The sequence below is a fragment of the Eublepharis macularius genome, chromosome 10, assembly GCF_028583425.1.
Source record: "Eublepharis macularius isolate TG4126 chromosome 10, MPM_Emac_v1.0, whole genome shotgun sequence".
NCBI lineage: Eukaryota > Metazoa > Chordata > Lepidosauria > Squamata > Eublepharidae > Eublepharis > Eublepharis macularius.
In genome coordinates this window covers 85,164,081-85,186,134 of record NC_072799.1, presented here as the reverse complement: position 1 = coordinate 85,186,134, position 22,054 = coordinate 85,164,081, and the positions used below count along the sequence as shown (strand labels likewise).

The 22,054-nt window shown below is 42.6% G+C and overlaps 1 protein-coding gene across 2 annotated transcripts in view; it reads right to left on the bottom strand.

Annotated features, from left to right (window-relative positions):
* DLC1 (DLC1 Rho GTPase activating protein) overlaps positions 1 to 19,181 on the bottom strand; it is a 348,838-nt gene extending 329,657 nt beyond the window's left edge. For both annotated transcript variants that reach the window (XM_054989508.1, XM_054989509.1), the window contains exon 1: positions 18,147 to 19,181. In XM_054989508.1, the coding sequence (XP_054845483.1) occupies positions 18,147 to 19,181 (1,035 nt within the window). The remainder of the gene's footprint in view (positions 1 to 18,146) is intronic.
* Positions 19,182 to 22,054: the final 2,873 nt, after the last annotated feature.

The window sequence follows — 22,054 nt, the reverse complement described above, 5'->3', positions numbered from 1 at the left end:
ACAAGCCAATACCAAGGCAGCCAGCCAAAGCTGGCAAGGCACTGACACAGACACACTCACATCACTACAGCAAGAAAGGCCTCAGGAAGTGAGATGGAGGGAGCTTTGGGCACCCAAGTTCTCCTCTCTGCAGCCTGCAGACTATACCCGCACTAGCTTGCAGGGGGAGCCTCAGCAGCTGCAGTTGCTCTTCATCACTGGTGCTTCTCTTTCATCCCACCCCTGTAAAGAAGCAATATAGCACACATGTACTTTTGTGGGTTCTGCTTGTTTTAATTGAAATACTTGTCTACATTTCTGACATCTTTTGTTCAATTGATATCTCTGTGTGTTTTTCATTTCTTTTTTAAAAGAGATTTTATTTAGAAAAAAGGATAGCAATAACAATTGAAAGTGCATAAAACCTTATACATGATATATGAGGGTACATTGGTAAGAATATATAAAATATTAAGAACAGTAAAAGATAAGTAAAAGATATGTGATAATATAGTAACAAATTTGAGCTGCATGAAAGTTAAATCAGAATATATTACGTAACTGAACATTATAGTTTTTCTCCTCCCTCATTTCTATTTTGTGTGTCTTTCTTTATGACAGTGGCAAGAAGCACATTTTTGGCTCCATATTTATTTATTTTCTGCACAAAATTGTTCTGAGTGGTGATGAACCCCAGCAACAAACCGCACGACACACAGCAACTAGGGTTCAGTTGAGTTTCTTTTTTTTTTATTAAAAAAAATTAGAAGAGAGTTTGGAGTGCCAATATAGTGCCAATCAAATTAGATAATTTTCCTGCTATTTCTTTCTATTTCTGAATTTTTAAGTTTTGGAAAGAGAGTTTTTTTTCTTTCTTTGACTCACTGACACAGACTAACAGGATGCAGGTGGCCCAGTCTCAGAGAACCATGGAGGGCTGTGAGAGAATCATCAGGACTGGGCAGAAAGTTCTAGTACCTCTCCCATGTTTGATCCCATTGCCTGGAACAGCCCCCTGCCTCCTGTTGCTTGGGAACCCTGTTAAACGGAAAAAAACAGGCCTGGGAGCATTACAAGTTCAACCCTTGCCTGAATATTCTTGGAAGTATTTTGGACCTGGCATTTTGAGAATTCCGAATATTGCTATGTTTACCTGAATATATCAGAAAAATAGCAATTAGGGTTTTTGGGGACATATATCCGGACCACAAGTATCTATATGTACATCCCTACATGCCCTAGGACTAGTGAGGTTTCTCTATGATATCACTGTGATTATAGAACTCCTATCATGTTTTTAGAGTGTTTCAGGTACCAAGATAAAATATACATTTTATAAATATACATTTTATAAATATAAAATATACATTTCCCGCTACTTTTGCTAATTCCACTCCTCCTTTTTCCTTCTCCCTGTCATTCCTTTGCATTGCTGAAGTATGTTGGACATGAACCAACAGGTCTGATAAGATTTCTTCTTTTTATAAAGATTCATGAAGAGGAGACTACACAGAAGGTAAACAACCAACAGTTAACTACACTGTAACCACAAATTTACAGATAAGAAACCTGAACTGATCTAGGTGCTCGCAAGAACCAAACTGAACCGGAATCTCACTGAAAGGATGAAATCCTCATCTTCTGAGTATGGCACACTGGGAGGGCCAATACACTACATACTTAATCAGCTTTTATTGGTGTTTTAGGATATATGTTTTATTGAAAGCTTTTTGTTTTGTTGTTAGCTATCTCAGGAGTCCTGTGACTGAGAGATAACAGAGATATTCCCTAAGCTAAACAAACAAACAAACACATAAATAAACAAACAAATAAATAAATAACAACAACAACAACAACAACTTTCAATTTATATACCACCCTTCAAGACAACTTAACTCCCACTCAGAGCGGTTTACAAAGTGTGTTATTATTATCCTCAGGACAATCACCCTGTGAGGTGGGTGGGGCTGAGAGAGCTCCGGGAAGCTGTGACTGACCCAAGGTCACCCAGCTGGCTTCATGTGGAGGAGGAGGGAATCAAACCCAGTTCTCCAGGTTAGAGTCCTGCTGCTCTTAACCACTACACCAAAATGTCAGGAATGTGGTAACAGGAAGCTAAATTACCTTGATTGGCTCCCCATCACTTATCTAATAAACAATTATGAAAAGGGTCAATACAATAATTTGGGATCCACAATGTGCTTCATTGCATCTATCATGACAAGGAGGAGGCTGGCCCTTTATTTTACTGAGAATTCTTCCAGGGGACTGCCTCTGTGGAGGGCCACCAGCAGCCCGGAGCAAGCATAGTCAAGTGACTCATGTGGTACCGGCGGCACCGCAAGAGATGGTTGGCTAAGATCCAGGATACAGTAATGACAATGGACAAATCTATACCCATTGTCTTTGTAGTAGCAGCCTCTGCTTGCTCCAGGGGTATTATTACAACCTGCATCTCATCACGGTAAGACTTTAAGCATCTTCTTGTTACCCCTAATCCCCAGGACTCCTGGAGCCATAAGATGCCATAGGACATAGGGGCAAATAGCATGGAAAGCCCCCTCATTTCCTGTAAATCTTGAGCCTTAAAGCAAGAGTGACACTATATGAAAGGAGGCCTAGAGCCTGTCAACTCCTACAAGGAAATTAAAGTAATAGAAAACGCCATCTCAATAAGAGGCAATGAGGTGTCCTGTGAGAATATATGCAACCCAGCCCGAGGATTGTTTACTGACCATATGAAATCATGCATGATCCTAGCAGCATAAAAATGGTGAACAATTGTGAGATACTGACAGATGTTCCCACATATATAACTGGATTTCAAAAACAACACCAGCTCATTAGACAGAGCAATTTTGCCTTCTTCCTGATGTAATCTGGGCTTTTTTTCAGTGGGAACGCGGTGGAACGGAGTTCTGGAACCTCTTGAAAATGGTCACATGGGCTGGTGGCCCTGCCCCCTGATCTCCAGATAGAGGGGAGTTAAGATTGCCCTCCGCGCTGAACTCCCCTCTGTCTGGAGATCAGGGGGTGGGGCCACCAGCCCATGTGACCCTTTTCTCCGAGGGCAACCCACTGAGTTCCACCACCTCTTTTCCCAGAAAAAAAGCCCTGGATGTAATCATCAATCTGTGCACAAGTCCTGACAAAATTAACATCGGCTCAGAACGTCTTCCGATAAAGTAAAGCTTTAAGCCCCAAATACTATCACAAGACTCCCCAAAGTGGACGGAAATGAGATAAATATCCCAGTTTTCCAGTCAGGCTTTAGGTTGGGTTCTTCCTTTGGACCTGTCCTCCACCCCTGAGACAACACACACACTTCATGATAGGCAGGCTATACCTGATAGGTTCATCTCTCTTTCTCTTCCTTCCTTCTACATCCCACTGCCCTCCCAGCTACAACCTATTCCTATAATCCCCTCTCCCAATCAATACTTGAAGCCTCCCGTTACTGCTTTCTTTCCTCCCTGGCACGCTGCCCCAGCTCTCAAACAGCTCTTCGCCCTCCTGCTACCCAAATCTTTCCTGCTATGACCTTCCAATTTTCTCCTGAACCCACCTCTTTTTCCCAAGAGGCCCTTCTCTCTTTAGGCACCCACATTTCAGATGGTGCAAATATGTGATGACTTCCACATCTGGGTTACAGTCTGCAGTTCCATAAACACAAGTTGCTTTGGCTTGGAAGGCATACAGTGGATAGTTAACTACAGACTTAGCTCGTGGCTCTGATGTACCGTTCAGGTCCCCAATCACAGGAGCAGAGCCAGTCCATTTCTTTACCATCTTACTCTTGTCAAATTCTGCGTAAGTGGCTGTTGCAAGGGAAGGACATGCATGAGCTCTCCTGCTCACAGTGACAAGTAGAGATGGGCACAAACTGGGAAAATGATGGTTCGTTGTGGTTCGTGGTTTGTCACATTTTACAACCCATGAACTATGAACTACAAACCAGCATGAAATTGCCCAGTTTGTGAACCGGTTCATTTGGTTCAAGAATATGTCACTTCTGGGACAGCAGAAAGTCTGCAGAAAGTCAATTCCCCCCTTCCCCCCCGTTGCCTAGGAAACTGAGTGATTGGTGCCAGGCTGTCTGCAGTGACGAACCAAATGAACTGGCCTAACAATTGTCGCAGTTCATCGTGGTTTGTCAGAAATGCCCTCCGACGAACCGCTGGTTCGTGATCCAGAAAATGGCCCCGTTCATGATGAACTTTGGTTTATATTTCAGTTCATGCCCAGATCTAGTGACAAGCAATTTTGTTAGAGGAAAAATTTGTAGAGTAATTATTGCACAATATAATCAAAAGACAGACTTCTGTGGTTTTAGCTCTAGAAAAATATTTTTATTACGTATCAGGGGAAAGGGGTACATTTGGTGAGAAAATAAATGAATAGCTATCTCTCTACATCTTGATGGTTAACTAGACCTCTATACTTCTACGACACTGACTGACTGACGACTGAACAAAGAGCAATAAAACCTTGGTATATGTTGCTAGCTAATTTCCCCCCAATAAACTGGTTCATCCAATAGACAATCCTAGATCCCTTAATTAAGCATAATACTTCCCATTTCTCTGGTGGGAACTCTTACTCTACAGCTAAGTGGCCCTATTCAAACTCCTTACTTAACTAAACAAACAGAACAACAATTTAACTCTTTCATGATAGAAGTGAATAACACTTGCTAAAAATCCCAGCAAATTTACTACAGAGAAGTTAGAGCAACTTACTGAAAAGTGGCTCCCATATCACTGCTGTAATATCAAAGGGGCAACTGACACCTCCTGGAGTGATGCAGCTGCCAACTCCTCTAAAGCTGCTCCCAGGTCATACCACGAACATTTTTGAGTTTCCACCTACGTGGTTTTGCTTTTGAGCATGTTTTTGTCCTCCCGCCCCCAATACAGGCAAGGTTTCTGCTGCAAAATTTAGTCAAGCCAAATGGTCCTTAAATGTTGAATAAAGCAATTTCTCAGAAGGCTACTTTTGGACCAATTGCAAGCAAATGCTGTAAAGATAAATGAAAAAGATACTAATTTCCTCTCTAATATTACTCATGAGAGCCTGAATCAAGATCCCAGAAGGCCTTGCTTTGTCAACATGGCAATGACATCAGTGCAGGCTACTTCCTGAATTTTAGAGTCAGACAGAAAGCTGCTGGTTTTTTGCCACTTCAGAGATCACAAGAGAATGCAAAGGTCTTTAAACAACTATTATAGTTTTGAAGTGGTAGCCTCTGGAAAGTGTATACTTAAAAATCTCTTCCTATTTCAATTGTTCTTTTAAAATGGAAAGATTGTAAAGTGTATACACATGGCAAAGAAATTTCTGCTACATGTGTGTGCTCCTGGGATAAAGTATTTTTTTTTCAAATGGCAAATGCCAATTTTTTCCCCAGGAAAACTTATTTTTAACTTCCCCAGGAAATGGTTAAGTGAGCCAAAAACAGTTGTCCTTTCACCTTTGGAATCTTGGTTTTATTCCAAGCTAACAAACTCTAGCATTGTTCTCAGCAGAGATTATTTTTCCTTAAATTTTAAAAGAGGATTGTGGCACTTAGAAATATGAATTTTTTATTTCCACAGCGAAAAGGTTAAAATTTGTCACTAACATTTTTTTTTCAAATTACGAAATGATTTTTGAAAAGACTTTTCTGGCAACATAGGAATATTATCCAAAAAATCCAACAATGTTGTTATTGTTGAAAGAGCCGAAAATCCTTAGCTTCAAGGCCCATTTCACCATCACTGGGTACGTATAAAGAAATTACACTGGAACTCCTCCATGATTATTTTCTGGAATGAAACATTTCAAAACAAGTAACATTGCATTAGCTCCTGGGATCAAGTGCCAACTGTGTAAACCTTGCCTCAAATTAAGCCCTGGAATCCATGATGGAGGTTTATTAGCCACAATTGGAAATATATCAATGATATTTATGGCATATGAGCCCTTCCCAGACAATCTAAGTGGGAGGAAGCAATACATCTTTGGTGATGGGTGGGACTGAAGAGACAAGCTCTGCTCCTGGCATACATATGTTCATTAGAATGTACATATACAACCTTGGCTCAATCATCAGCCAAAAGGAAGACTGCAATGAAAAAATCAGAAGAAGATTGAGACTTGGAAAAGCAGTTGTGAGGGAGCTGGAAAAGATCCTTAAAGAGAGCCAGTTTGGTGTAGTGGTTAAGAGCGCGGGACTCTAATCTGGAGAACCAGGTTTGATTCCTCACTCCTCCACTTGAAGCCAGCTGAGTGACCTTGGGTCAGTCACAGCTTCTAGGAGCTCTGTCAGCCCCACCCTCCTCACAGGGTGTTTTGTTGTGGGGATAATAATGACATGCTTTGTAAACCGCTCTGAGTGGGTGTTAAGTCATCCTGAAGGGTGGTATATAAATAAAATGTTGTTGTTGTTAAGATATTTCTCTGGAAACCAAGATCAAGATAATCCAAACTATGGTATTCCCCATTGCTATGTATGGATGTGAAAGCTGGACAGTGAAGAAAGCTGGCAGGAAGAAAATTGATTCATTTGAAATGTGGTGCTGGAGGAGAATTTTGCAGATACTGTGGACAGCTAGATCAAATCAAGCCTGTACTAGATCAAATCAAGCCTGAATTCTCTCTAGAAGCTAAAAATGACAAAAATGAGGCTATCATACTTTGGTCACATTATGAGAAGACATGATTCTCTGGAAAAGTCAATAATGCTAGGAAAAGAGGAAGACCTAAAATGAGATGGCTTAATAAAAGAAGCCATGTTTTCCAGTTTGCAGGATCTGAGCAAGTCTGTTAAAGATTGAACATTTTGGAGATCTTTTATTCATAGGGTCTCCATGGGTCAGAGGCGACTTGATGGCACATAACACACACATATACAACCTATGCATATACATATATGGCAAACTTCTCTGTACAATTGGGAATGATGCTTTTCAGAGTTCCCCCACACAAGGAAAGACCCCAGAGCCCATACATACGTACAGACATAGGTTCTATACATACATCAGCATAGAAATTTGGTGGTAGAGCTTGCTGATGCAATCCTACTCCCTTCCAATTGAGTTCATTCACCCCCGCTTAGAACAAAAGTTAACCAATAATATGTTCACAATGTAAGTCATATAGCATAGCATACCGTAGTCTTGAGAGTTGTATCTAAGCAAATATTTTATTCGTGCACAGATGCAACATACTAATTTTAAACATACATTCAATTTTTAGAGAAAGAAGACAAAAGATGGGCCGTTTCCACACAGCTGCCCGCTGCTCGTAACAACCCGGAAGATCGCTCAAATACTGCGGAAGATCGCATTTTCTCGCTCAAGATTTGTGCGACGTCACATGATGTTACACAAATCTCACACGAGAAAACGCGATTTTCCGCATTTTTGCGCGATCTTCTGGGTTGTTACAAGCAGCGGGGAGCCGTGTGGAAACGGCCATGGTTGTTCCTACTGAAAATACAAAAATTCTTTTCCTCACTCAACAAGGTATTTCTCTACTGAATCACCTTCCACAGCAATAGCAGTTTTCACCTGATTTCTTTGCCACTTTAATTAATCAAAAATATTCCTCAGACCTGCCTGATAGCTTTAACTGGGATCTTTGTTCCCTTTCAAACATGTTGCTATGATGCTATCTGCTGAACCCGTGACAGAACAAAAAAATGGAATATTCTCACTGGAATAAAATAAAATAAAATAAATGATAGCAAAAGGTCAACGCTGTTCTATATTTAATAGTACCTTGTCCTTTCTCTTAAAGTACTAAGGCATTTTACCATTTGAGAACCCTGCTGAACCTACTGCTAGATGGAACATCTAGCAACTTTAAAAAAAAGTTCAACCCCTTTTGTTTCATCACAATGCTAGGATACTGTGTAATGCATTCTAATAAAGTGGGCGAGAGAACTGTTGGCAGTATGGTTGGAAAGAAGGGCAGGGCTTCACAGAAGTAGGTAAGGGCTGGGATGGAGAAATTCCAAGTTAACTATGAAAAGTGAACTGTTAGCAGAAAGGGGGGGGGAAGCATTTAATACAGCAAAGGTATTAACTCTGAGGGTCGGGCAGAACGAATGAGGTTCAGGAAGTGGGAGGAGGTGTAGCAATATACCTCACACCTCAAAATAGGAATGAATGAAAAGGGTGGCTTGCTGACACCACACAAGCCTCCATGCAGATGACGGCAACTGAAGCGGTCCATTTGGGGATCTTGGATCTCTGGCTTTCTGTTGCTGTGTGGAACAGTTGCCCCGGGGAAGATGGCAAGTGCCAGCATAGACATTCACTAGTTTCTGAAGTAAAAGAAGGAATAGTATTCCATGGAAAAGCCACTCAATACACACAGAAATTGCTGCTTCGGCTTCTTAAAGCAGTTTCCAGAACGCTGAACCAAATCTGACTTTCATCTGAATAGACCTGTTTGAGATTGCTTCCATAATCTGTCAGGAGGACGCTCTCTTTTTCTGAGTTAAATGGGAAACATGCATAATTATAATTTTAATATAATTTATTGTATTTATATTCCGCCCTCCCTGCTTTCGCAGGCTCAGGGCGGATAACAGAATACAAATATACACATCATTAAAAACACCTTAAAAAACACAATCATCTCATCGACATCTATTACATATAAATAATTAAAAAAAAATTTAAAAGCAGCACATAGCAAAAGTTTAGTGTAGCACACAGCGGTGTTACCAGAGCAAATCCATACCATAATAATAAGTGTGGCAGCAGCATCTGCGTTCACATGGGTGAATAGTTTAACCCCCCCTCCATGGGGGGGGGCACCGCCCGGCGTCAGCCATATGCCTGGCGGAATAGCTCGGTCTTACAGGCCCGGCGAAATGCAAGCAAATCTTACCGGGTCCTAGTCTCGCAAGGCAGAGCATTCCACCAGGCTGGGGCCAGGACCGAAAAGGCCCTGGCTCTGGTCGACGCCAGGCAGGCCTCCCTAGGGCCAGGGACATTTAGAAGATATTTTCCACTAGATCGAAGAGTCCTCTGGGGCTCATACGGTGAGAGACAGTCCCACAGATACGTTGGTCCCAGTCCGCATAGGGCTTTATAGGTTAACACCAAAACCTTGAACCTGATTCGGTACTCCACTGGCAGCCAATGCAGCTGGCATAGCACCGGCGTAATGTGCTCCCACACTGGTGCTCTAGTAATGACCCGTGCCGCTGCATTCTGTACCAGCTGTAACCGCCAAATCAGGCCCATGGGAAGCCCAGTGTAGAGCGTGTTACAGTAATCCAGCCTAGTGGTGACCATTGCTTGGACCACTGTAGTCAAGTCGCGGGGAGATAAATAAGGGGCAAGCTGCCTGGCCTGCCGGAGATGATAAAAGGAGGACCTGGAGACTGCCTTGATCTGGTACCTACTCTGTCCTTTCAAAAACAATCCTGCGTTGCCCCATAGCAAAAGGAAGACTTATAAGAAAAACATAGGTCTGTTTGGGCCGGGGAGGAATTCAGCCAATCATTCTGCCTGCTGCCTGTAATTGGGCAATGGAGAAGATTGGCAGTGAGAACGCTCCGTTTTGCAGCAGAACACTGAGCATCAAAAAGAAGGATTGCGGCACTTCCCCGGCATGCAGCAACGCCGCTTAAGCCGGGTGCCGTATATTGCTGCTCTGGAAGGAGGGAGGCAGCACCAACCCCACCTCTCCTTCCATATTTGGGGTTGGCTGGGTGGGGCAGAGCAAGAGCCTTAGGAGGCTGCGCTGCCCTTGCCCAGCCGCAGTTGTTGAAGTTGCTCGGCCCACCCTCCTCACCCTGTATTGGTGCAGGATTAGCCAGCTGTTGTTATCAGAGCCAGGTAGGAATCCCCCCCCTTTTCGATTTGGCACAACAAGGAGGAGTTTTTTTCGCCTACCTTGCACCGATCTTGTGGCCTGAGGCTATTGGCTTCAGGTGGTGCCTGTTAGCTGTGTCATGGCAGGTTTGGATTTCAGATAAGGTGTGGACCAGAGAGCCCCCTTGGCGCTTCCCCATTAGTGGGGCCTGCCCGAGGGCCTGGTACTGCATTGACAGCTGCCAGAGGCAGGGCAGGCTGCCTTTGGATACCCCCACCTGTGAGTCCTTCCCTCACTGCAATAGGAGTTAGGTGTTAGGAGCTTAAGAGAGGGGTGACCATGTTGCCTGGCCGGCCGGGTCCCACACCCGGGGCTTTGGGGCTCGCCCAGGCAGGTCAAGGTGGTAGTCCTGGGTGGATGCTTGACCTGTACTGCTTTAGGCCCTTGCCACTATTATTATTGTTAGATGTATATCGTTAATAAAGTGGCCCTTAGATCCAACTTGGTGTCTGCCTTTTCATTCTGACTAGGGTGGCAATTGGATTCCCGCATCATTGTGGGAACAAAACTACAAAGCCCAGTGAAACATAGCAGCAATGGGCAACAGCAGAATGCAAAGGTAGTAAGTTATTAGAACTATAGAAATAAAGAGTGAATATGAACAAGGATTGCTTAAATGTTGCCAAGTAGGAGCATTCTCCTACTTGGAAATGCCTCTCTGGCCCACCAGCTGACACTTGCCTTCTATGGGTCTGTTGTTATGTGTGTTTTATTGTTCTTGAGGAAAAACTCAGTGGATCAATGGTTTTGACGAGGGGGAAACTTAGGGTTAATGACGATTTCGGTTAAGTAAGAAAAAAACTGTCCCAGAGCCTTGTTTCCCTGAAAAGAACAAAATGAGTTTGCGTGTGTGTATGGCCAATGCATGTGCAACAGACCAAAATTCATGAAAATGAAAAAAGCCAAACAGATCAGTTCTGAGCTGTCACTGGCCCACACAAAACAAACTAGTAATAGAATGGAATTATTCTGGAACCACAAGAACCGAAAGTGAAACAGAATTTTTTTGTTGCACACCACTCGCCAGCAATCCATTTTGAATATCCTGGATATCAAGGTTGGATCATGGAAGAAAATAAAAAATAAAGAACAGAAAGCTAGATATTAGGGGTGTGTGCTGAACAAATTCCCATTTCTGAAGAAACTGTGTATCATTATCTGATACACTATCTGATGGGAGGTCTGGGTAGACTCTGCAGCCCCCCCCTCAACCACACCCACTCCCTCTCAGGAGACTGAAAGAGAAAGGTAGCTGTTTAAACCAGAAGCAAAAGAATCTCACTAGGTTTCCCTTTAAATAGGAAGTGATGTCATCAGGGAGACTGCAGAAAGTGAACATGCAAGACCGAAGAGATGCGGTACCCCCCACCCCACCCCCTGGCCAGGCACCACCTGCGCTTCTGTTTACAGGTAAGGGGACGTGGAAACCCTATGGTACAAATATAAAATGAATATCCTTAGGAAAGCTTTATTAATCTGCCACCAATGGGAGTATACCTGATGATGGATATGTACCTATCCCAAAATTTACTTTAGTCATGTAGCTAAATCAGTCACAACCATCGCTGCGACTGGATGTGTCAGATCAATGAAAGAGAACATCTTAAAAGTGTATCTTTCATTTTCTTAAACTGGATATAAAGCAGGTCTTTGGGAGAGGAAAGGAAAAAGTAGAAAAGTGGGGGAGTGAACAGGAGAAGTGTTAGAGTTGCATACATACACGAGTAAGCAAATCAAGTAAGTGAGAATGGTGTACTGTAACCTGATGGGTGGGGATGAACAGAAACTTTTGAAATAAATAAAGCAAAAAGAAGTTTGCAGAATTAGCATCAATATCCCGTCATACCTATAAGACAGGAATCAAAATTCCTGTCTTATAGGTATAATGGGCTAAAACTTTGCTTGCCACCTTTCTCCTGCTTTTCTGCATATTTCCCCTAGTTATTGGCTAAGTTACTGTGATGTCACAGAATGTTCTGAAACGTTCCTGTTGCTTAGTGGGAACCATCAACAACAGAATCTTGAAAAACAGTGAAGGTTGTGTGTGGTATGTTAAAAGTCAGTTTGACCATGAAAATCTTCACACAGACAAAATGGCAGAAAGGTGTAGATGATGTGCAATGTGTAGATGATGACTAGGGAAGCGAAGGGCTGGGAAGCTGAATGGGAAGAGAAGATGATAGATGGAGAGCAAGATTTGGGTCCAGTGGCACCTTGAAGACTAACAAGATTTTCAGGGTACAAGCTTTCAAGAATCAAAGCTCCATCAGAAGAAAGAGAGCTAAGATAGAAAGAGGAAAGCTTTCAATTGCCGAAAGAATGGGAACAAAGCAGGTAAGGGCATGAGAATTACAGAATGAATGGCATTAGGAACAGAAAGTAGAGGAAAGAAGAGGCCCAGATGAAAGGCACACCTTTTTTCTTCATAATAAGTGTCAAAATAATTTATTCCTAAATAGAGAATTTGTGCTTTAATGTGACTACTTTTATAAACATTACAGCAAGAGGGTTCTTTGCTTAGGCATATGTTGCTATACAGGGAATATTCAGGAAATTCGGAACATATTTTAATGGTTCAGTTAATGGGGAATCTACAGAACATCAATTACTTTAGTTCCCTGATGCTAGTCAAGCAGATTTTGGCATGTGGATGTAAAGCCATATATAAAACTGCATTTATTACCATTTTAGGCAGTGTTTCCTGACTTGATGCACAATGGTTGTAGTATGGATCTCGTGCTTGCAGTCTAGACAGTATCGGCAGCCTCTCAAATTTATGGCTGCGTGCTGTTGCAAAAATGTGTCAAAATTATAATTTGCATAAAGGTTACACTGTAAGGTCCTGGAATGATCCCATGAAGGATTGTGCTTTGTTCCATACTCGTTCTAAATATTTTGAGATTGTTTGGAATCCGTCATGGTTCTATCCAAACATGGTTGATGTCTGTGAGGCGGCATTCCACAGCTTCCAAAGGGACAAAGATAATATTTATGGCCACATTTGCGTAAACTCATAGTACAAATGACATAAAACATCTAAATATATAAATTTTAATTAAGATGCTGCAACAAAATTGCAAAATTTCTAGTGCATTTGTTGTAAACAGTTTTGTCTGTTATGGTTTCAGTTTGATCTGCACATTGTGAATGTCCCAACACAGTGTACCTTGTTCTTGCGTTTCCTATATACTCGCAGTCTTCTATGGTACCATCATTTTCTTCTGATCAATGTGAGCACAAGTTATAAACCATTATGTATTTCATAGTTTTTTCCAATGTACATGCTTGCTTGGCAGCTAAAGTTTAGGGTGAACACTCAGCCAGCTACGGTTTGCCATTCATAAAAAGACATTCCCATGTGATGGGGATCAGACCGAACCTACACGTGTAGGTTCCATGTTGACAGTAGGCTTAAAAAATATAGGCAGAATTACTCAATCTGATCCTAGTTCCCTCCTCTGCGTACATTGCCTGTACACACGCACTGTATGTACAAGACTTTAATGCCAGGGAAACCAAGGCTTGATTTGCATGATCCTTACCTGTCATGAAAGGGAAAGCTAATTGTGCATATGGAAAGCTAATTTGTGTATATGGGTTTTCATATTAACTGACTCACAATATGTCCATGTCGTATACCCACATCACTTCCCACGCAGCATAGAACTTTGATTCTAACTTTAAACAGGGGCTATATATCAGAGCATATAATGAACAACTTCTTTACAGAGACTGTAGGCTGTCATAACTAGAGATGGGCATGAACAGCAATACGAACTGAAAAAACCCACGAACAGCCCAATCTGCTGTTCGCAAACAAGCTGTTCGTGAGGCCCCATTCTAAACAAACAGGTGGTCGTTGCAAGCCTCATTCGTTGCTGTTCTTCAAGCCAGACAGTCTGGCACCTGCAATCAATTCCCATGGCAACTCAGGCAGGGATTGTCTGAACTCTGAACTCCTGCTGTTGCCCTGGAAACCCCAATCTAAGCCCAATTTAGCTTTATAGGCAGGTCTTCCTTCCAAGTGTGGAGCTCCAAATTTGTTACAAGAGGAAAAGACCAGGGGGGGGGAGGGGGCTCCCAGCTCTGGCTTTCAGGGAGAGACAGCTGCTGTTAGAGAGACAGGATGAGTGCATTGGAGCTTGAATTTTCTTTGCGTGTGGTGGGATAGGGATCTACCCCTTCAGGTTCCAGGGCTGCTGCCAGGCTCTGGGGCCAAGCAATTATTTATTATTAAAAAGAGTCTAGTAGCACCTTTAAGACTAACCAACTTTATTGTAGCATATGCTTTCGAGAATCACAGTTCTCTTCGTCAGGTGCATCTGACGAAGAGAACTGTGATTCTCGAAAGTTTATGCTCCAATAAAGTTGGTTAGTCTTAAAGGTGCTACTGGACTCTTTTTGATTTTGCTACTACAGACTAACACGGCTAACTCCTCTGCATCTTATTTATTATTGGTAACTTTCCTGCTGCCTGCTCAGGTAAGGTTTCTGGGAGTGATGCAGTAGGGATCTTGATGGCTGGAGGAGAGCCTGCTGGGCCCCACGAACAACAAACATGTTCATCATGACAGGATCATGTGCGTCAGTGTCTGTTGTTGTTTATGGATGGTAATGAACAACACACGAAAGGGGCTCCCCCCCGGAACCCAATCAAGTCACCAAAGATATATACAAAAGCTTTTTAGTCAATTACGCACACTTCACACATTACCCAATCATACATATAGTTATTCCACATAAATAAGCTCAATCTAATACAATGGTGTAATGTCCCGTAAATGTTTGTGGAATGGAAATGGCATCTGTGACAAAATTCTATTCAAAAGAGCTTGCTAGCGTTTAATATCACTCGTTTTGGGGCTCCTTCATCCTGGCCATATTAACGCTGTAACAGGATGTTTAATAGATGCTAAAGGTACGCTCAATGCGCAAACATTACAATGGCCACAGGCATGATGACCAACCGGTCATCATGATGCTAGTAAGCTCGTTGCCAACTGTCGGGAGAATCCCGCCCTATAGGAGCAGTTGTGCTCTCTTGGATGTGCTGAACCAGCCAATTGTTGGGGAAATCCCGTTATACAGGAGCCGTTGGACTCCCTTGGAGGTGCCGAACCATTGATGAAAATCTTCTCCAAGGGTTGAATTGCCCTTAAGGTGGTGGAAAACATGGTACCGGATATATGCTTTTGGTTGATGAAGTGAACTTACCTGCAAATTGGAGATTTTTTCTCTTTTGAATAGAATTTTGCCGCGGATGCCATTTCCATTCCACAAACATTTATGGGACATTACACCATTGTATTGGATTGAGCTTATTTATGTGGAATAACTATATGTATGATTGGGTAATGTGTGAAGTGTACGTAATTGACTAAAAAGCTTTTGTATATATCTTTGGTGACTTGATTGGGTTCCAGGGGGGAGCCCCTTTCGTGTTTTTCATTGTATTTGGAACCCCTCCTGTATTGTGATTCATAATGAACAACACACACCATGTTCGGTTTTTTTTTCTGTTCGTGCCCATGTCTAGTCATAACTACTAAAGATATGTTAATGGTTGGGAACTTCTCATTTTCCCTCCTTGGGACACTTCAGGGAAAATTATGGAAAGCCAGTAAGGAGTGATACATGTGGGTTTTGAATGTGTGTTCAAAGCACTTCCACCACAGTTAGAATGTTTGGCTTCACCCCAAGCTTTTCTTGTTCAGTGGACTGGTTAGGAGAGTTCCAAAGAGGACTCCTATCCATGTAGTAGAATGAATGCCTGAACTAGGTCCCACGTGTAATCAAGTATAGGAAAACCGAGTGATATATATGGATATTGACTATTAACCTGAGCCTGTGTCCTAAGCTACTACAATAACACTCATCAAAGTACTGGTGTCAATATAATACTAACTTCACTACATTTATAGATGACATGCACTGAAATGCCAATTCCAGTGCAATGGAATTACAACTGTTTACCTTAAAAAGCACACAGCGCTATCTCCATTTCATTAAAATCTGTAAATAACCTAAAGTATGTAGATGTTAATATAACATATATACACTAATAACTTTTCTTGACCAAACTGAGTTATTTGGTTTAACTAGCTTTTTCTGGTTTATTGTTTGCAACAATAACTCAATAAAATGCTCAGCTATTGAGATGTGTCAGGTTGGAATATCTGTCAAACACCACTCCCACTTTTGAAAGGGGAAAGGGGAACATAAAATTCAGTGCGGTCTTTCTTAAGGGCCAAGATAGCAATTCAGCAGCCTCCAACTTTAACCATTCTTCCCAGGTGATTATATCATCCATAAGTTCTCACACAATAGTGAAGGCTATCTGAGGAATTCAAAATGCCTAGCATGGCAGGTTACTGACTTATCTTTTAGAGACTGCCCTGCCGAGAGGAATCGCTGATACACTGCAAATCTCACTTATGGTTTATCGAAAGCAGACATTTGAGTCTTGTATTGCTCCCCTCTGCATATGTTTCCTAGAAACAGGCAAAAGGAGAGAGTCAGCATTTTGCTTTAACTGCTGTTATCAACTATTGAGGATGGGAAGACTTCAGCCACAGGCATGGACAGAATTAACAGAGAAAAAAAGAAGCTATCTTTACACTTTAATCCTGCAATCCAGCTGCAGGCAAAATTAATTCTACCTTATGAATAAGGCAGATTTGTAATAGATTGTAATGGCCTTTGGCCACAAACAATAAATGTACTCTCTTACTCTCTATGAATAAAGATTCAGGGGCCTGAGAAGAAGTCTAACAAAGAGGGATTTAAAACAACTCTGGGCCAAGCTACAAGTGACTAATGACACTTGAACGGCAAGTGAACAGACTCACATGTATTCCTCCCTGTTCTCTCGTGCTCTACTACGTGATCAAGTGGAGTGCAAGTGGAGTGCAAGTGAATGGGGAGGAATGCATGCGAGTCTGTTCACTTGCCGTTCAAGTGTCATTCGTCACTTGTAGCTTGGCTCTCTGTCAGAGGAGTAAGAGGAAGCATTTGTACAGTACTGAAAGTGCTTTCTCATGTTTCCATAAGGATCCCTTTTGCACCTCTGGGCACCTGAGAATTTGAACATGCAAACACTTTTCTCTATGCTGTTTTTTTATGGAGAAGAAGTCTTGAATGTACAGACAGGGAGGCCAACTTGAGGGATGTTGCCACCAAAACCCATTTGCCATTCAGTCCAATTAATGGATGTGAGAAGAGTAGAAATGAGTGACATTCTGATGCATGATGGCATACAACCACAGCTAGCAATGCAAGAAAGCATACAAAGCCTCAAGATGCCAACGTCATTTAGCACCCTAAGGGATATGCAAGATGAGATATACAAAACCTCCCCAATTCATGTTATGAATCTTATTGAAATCCTTTTTACCTCCTGCATATTCCTACAGACATTTCACCCTCACAAGACCTTCCAAATACACTCTGATTTCCACCTTAAACAAAACTGCAGAAACTAAGACCTTTTCCACATGTCCTTAAAGGGATGGCCCACTCACTGAATGTGGGTGGCTTTTCCCCTTGACTCCAGATGACTCCATTTTCAAAACAGTTACAGGCTGTTTGGCTTCCGTTTATTTGGCGCCTTTTCTGCGACTGCACTTTCCCGTGGTCCCAGAAAAGGTGCTGAAAAAATGGAAGCCAAACAGCCTGCAATCATTTTGAAAATGGAGACATCTGGAGTTAAGGGGGAAAGCCGTCAACATTCAGTGAGTGGGCTGTCCCTTTAAGAACGTGTTGAAACAGCCAAAGTATAGGAAGATCTGCTCATAAATGTTGCCAACCTTATGAGACTTTCTTAGAAATGTGTATACATTTTTTCCTTATCAGGACACTGCAATTCAAATATCATTTTAGGTGGAATTTAGTGGTTCCTTCAGGTGTCTTTGTTTTGCATCTAAACTGGCATCTCATCCAGTTTATAAAGGAATCTTTATAAAGCCAATATTAGCAAACTCTTTACAGGATGGTTACAAATCAAGGATACCCCCCAAATAAATCTTGCAATTGTAGGCATCATTACATACACATTAGGAATATACTGGGAAAGACTCAAATTGAGGGAAGCTGAACCTTGGATTTTGATAGGAACCTTGAACTGTATGAAAGTCCCTTTGACTGTTAACTGTACACTAAATCATATCCAGCACTTCACTGAGCCATTTCAACAGCTGGAATTGATCTAATCAAGAAAAGAGAATAAAATCCATTCTTCCAGTAAACCATGAGGGAGAAAACCCCCTTAGACTCAGCTTACCATTTCCACTTCTTACCTTTCTTTTGCGCAGTATGACTTGACTCTCTGTAGCCTCGTGCAGGGCTAGGCTGTTCTTTAAATAGGTTCCACCTTCCACTGAGTGCACACTTGTGATAAGTGTGTCTTGAGAATCTGCAAATCCATCCAGGTCATTGTCTCCTGATAACAAACGAGAGTCTAGCAATGGGGAAAGATAGTCATTGGAGTCTGCAGCAAAGGCTTCCTGACCGTATTTGTCGTGACGTTGGCCAGGAAAAAGCCGATCATTTGCTGGACTGCAGAGAGTTTTTTCACATATATCATTAGAAGTCTCCAATTTTCTGTATCGTTGCACACCTACTGCAGTATGGCCTATCTTTTTCTCAGACACAATTGTGTCCTGAAACTGACATAAGTTTTCTTTCCAACCATTTTCACCACAGCTGTTGTCACGATAAAGTTCCAAGCTTTCTTTCCTTCTGTCACAAAGATTGTCCTCAACATTCACCAGTTTGGGAACTGCATCATACTGAGGTTCATTCACTTTCCCTGCTAGCACACAAGTTTGTGTAGATCCCTCCTCTTCTTCCACCCTTGGTTCAATCTTCCTGAAGGGCTCTGCTCTTCCCAGGTCATTCCGTTCATCTGATAATTTCTCTCCAACCTGAGCAACATGGAGGTTGGTTTTCTCCAGACTGAGCTCAGTTTCATCACTACTATCATCATCATCATCCTCAACAGAAGTGTTGACCAAAGTTTCCGTGCTGTCTTTCAATGAGAGAAACTCTTCTTTCTCTTGATGATTGTCATTTTCATCCACCTCTTTGAAAACACTACCCAGCAGTTTCAGGGGGAAACCTACCAGTTCTCCACTGTGACAGCAATCTGGCAAGGAAGCGCTCGTTTCTTTCTGGCCACCTCTCCGAACGCCGTCATTTTCCATACTGGCCTGCAAGTTGTCAGCAACTAGGCCATGCCTGCATAATATATTAGAATCGATCGAATCAAAAGGCAAGCCCATCCATTGGGTCACATGCTCTTCCCAGCTTCTTTTTCTGATTGCTAGAGACATGTCATAACACTTTAGCAACAGGTTCCCAAGTGTAATGCAATCTGGGCCAGGAAAGACATTATACGGCATCCATGAAATGCACCAAAGGGTGAAATGGTTTTACCTCCTGAGCATCTAAATATAAAAAAGGAAGAGGTATTAGATGTTTTAATGTTAAGAGAATGAATCATATAAAAATGTGCAAAGGCAATGTTAATGGCATGAGTTAGCAAGGCAAGAATCGTAGCTTTAATAGTTGTCAAATAAATAAGGCAGAAGCTATAATCTAGCATAGCCAATTTTCTGATTATTCCTTCAACTGAAGTAAACAGAATGTTATAAACAACCTAACGGGAAGGCAACGAGTTCCGTGATCCAAACCTTGACAATGAGTCTCTCTTCACTGACTATCATAAGACAGCTATTTCATGGGTTTCAAAGCCATTAAATGTTCTGAGTCTTTGTATACAACACAAGTCAACATTTCCTATTTGCAAAAAACAACCAAACACTGCATCATTGTTTAAAAGCTGGATTGGAATGACCCTGGATTGAGATCAAAACGTTTCAGAGCTCCAAAGGCCTCTCTCCTCCTCCTCCTCCTCTGGTAACAACCCCAAGGCCACAGCCTACCACAGACTGCAGGGTCCCCTATGGCTCAGGGAAGATGCAGTTCTGGAGTGGAGCCAAATTGGAAGCGGGAGGGCAGAATCTGTCTTAGGATCCCATGCTACATTTTGAATTTTACTACATATTGTAGGATGCTGACTTACTTAATACCATTTGTAAAGTTATTCTCAAGGCTGAAAATGTTTCCAATTATCATGTCTCCAGAAGAGTATTTCCATAAGAGTCTTGCTTTCCTTTCCAACTTTCTTCCCAGAACTACCAGAGATGGCTGCATTTTAATGAGTAAGTGGGTGCTTTAGAGATAGGCGCTGAGGCTGAGTTAGTTCCCCAACCTATGTTTACTGTTATCACTGCAAAGTAGCTTACAAGTAGTTTGGTTCAAGCTGAGCTTGTCTTTGAAGCACTGTCGCATATAAACATACCAAGCATATCAGAAGTCCTTTAACAACAACAACAGCAGCAACAACAATGACAACAACAACATTCGATTTATATACTTCCCTTCAGGACAACTTAACGCCTACTCAGAGCAGTTTACAAAGTGTGTTGTTATTATTATCCCCATGACAATTACCCTGTGAGGTGGGTGGGGCTGACAGAGCTCTGGAGAATTTAATTGCTGAGAATTTAACTTCAAGTCTTCTACATGCAGAACATCTCTTCAGAGTTTTTATATAGTATGTTAGCTTAAGGTGCTCTCCCAGTGGTTAATGGCAGTCATTTCTTGAGCTGGGAATACATTTAGAGCCCAGTCAAGCTACCAATTTTTAAAGCATTTTGCAAAACACGAAGTTGATATACACATTAGGTAGAAAAAGCTCACCCTAGGAGTGATATATATATGGGCTTCTGGTGTGTAGTAAGCAGATTAGGCTCACTCCAAATATGACTTCCTTCATGAGTTCACCACGAAGACACCCTGGGCTCTCGCAGACACAAAGCAGCTCTAGGGAATGGCTTGTATATAAAAAAGGGAGAGCCCAGGTGGGCATGGAAAGCTGCTGCTGGGGGAGGGAGTCCTCCTGCCTTTCTCCCAAGTTTTTTCTCTATGAAAAAACAGTGCGGGGGTGGGGGGAAGAAAGTGTTTCCCCATTTCTACTGCTGCATGTAGAGGTATTGTATGCAGGTGCAGCCACAGAAATGGGAACACCCCTCTCCCCCGCACTGTTTTTGCATGGGGGGAAAAGCTTGGGAGAATGCAGCCATCCCGGCTGGCGGTGAAGCTGCATTAAGCCGGGGGCTGTTCTTTGCTGCACTAGCGGACAAAGAGATGCAGCACGCTCTTCCCAGCCATCCTGAGATCTGGAGAGTGGTGGAACCAAGGGCTTATAAGGCGGCTCCGCCCAGCCCTCCTCTGCAGTTGCCTCGTGCTCGGCCTACCCACCCACCCTACAATAGTACAGGCCTGGCCGGTGGCTGATTCCCAGGGCCAGGTAGGATTTTTTTCTCCTCGTTCCAATTGGCTGACTGTGGGGAGTTTTTACCTACCTTGTACTTCTTGTATGGGTTGTGGCAATGGGCTAGTAGTGGAGCTGTAAACAGGTTCTCTGTGGCAGGATAGGCTTTGGGAGCAATGAGAGGGCTGGTAAGCAAGCACCCATGGCATGTCCTCATTTGAGAGGGAATTGGAGCCTGTCAGGATTGCTGATATTGTTTGACAGCTGCCAGCCAAGAGGGCAGACTGCCACATGGGACCTTCTGTACAAGTACAGCCCCTCACATTTGATGGCAGTGTGTGCGTTATGAGGCTTGGTGGAGGTTCTATATGCCTGGCTGGCCAGGTCCTGGCCATGCCTTGGATGGCTTGCACATGGGGCAGAAGGGCTCGCCCAGACAGTCAAGGCAGAGGTCCAGGGTGACCCCAGGGCTTGCCATACTATGTTTAATGTTATGCTGTTGCCAAAATAAAATGGCCCTTAGTTCCCAGCACTTGCGCCTGTCTCTTTATTCCGTCTGGGGAGCGAAAGGCAGGAGCTTTCAGTTCCCTGGTTGTGACTTTCTGAGCCCGTTCAGGCTCTTCTTTTTTAACGTAAGCCATTCCCCAGAGCTGCGGTGTGTCTGCACAAGCCCAGGTTGGCTCCGAGGCGAACACGTGAAGAAAGTGTTTACAGTGACCTGTAGCCTCATGATATACACACAGTAATCAAGGGTTGATTCACACATGTTTGTACCAAGTTAACATACACTCCCAAATTAGAAGTTGTGCTGGCATTAAGTACGCTTGATTTATCTACACTTGATTACGGTATACTTGATAATGGCAA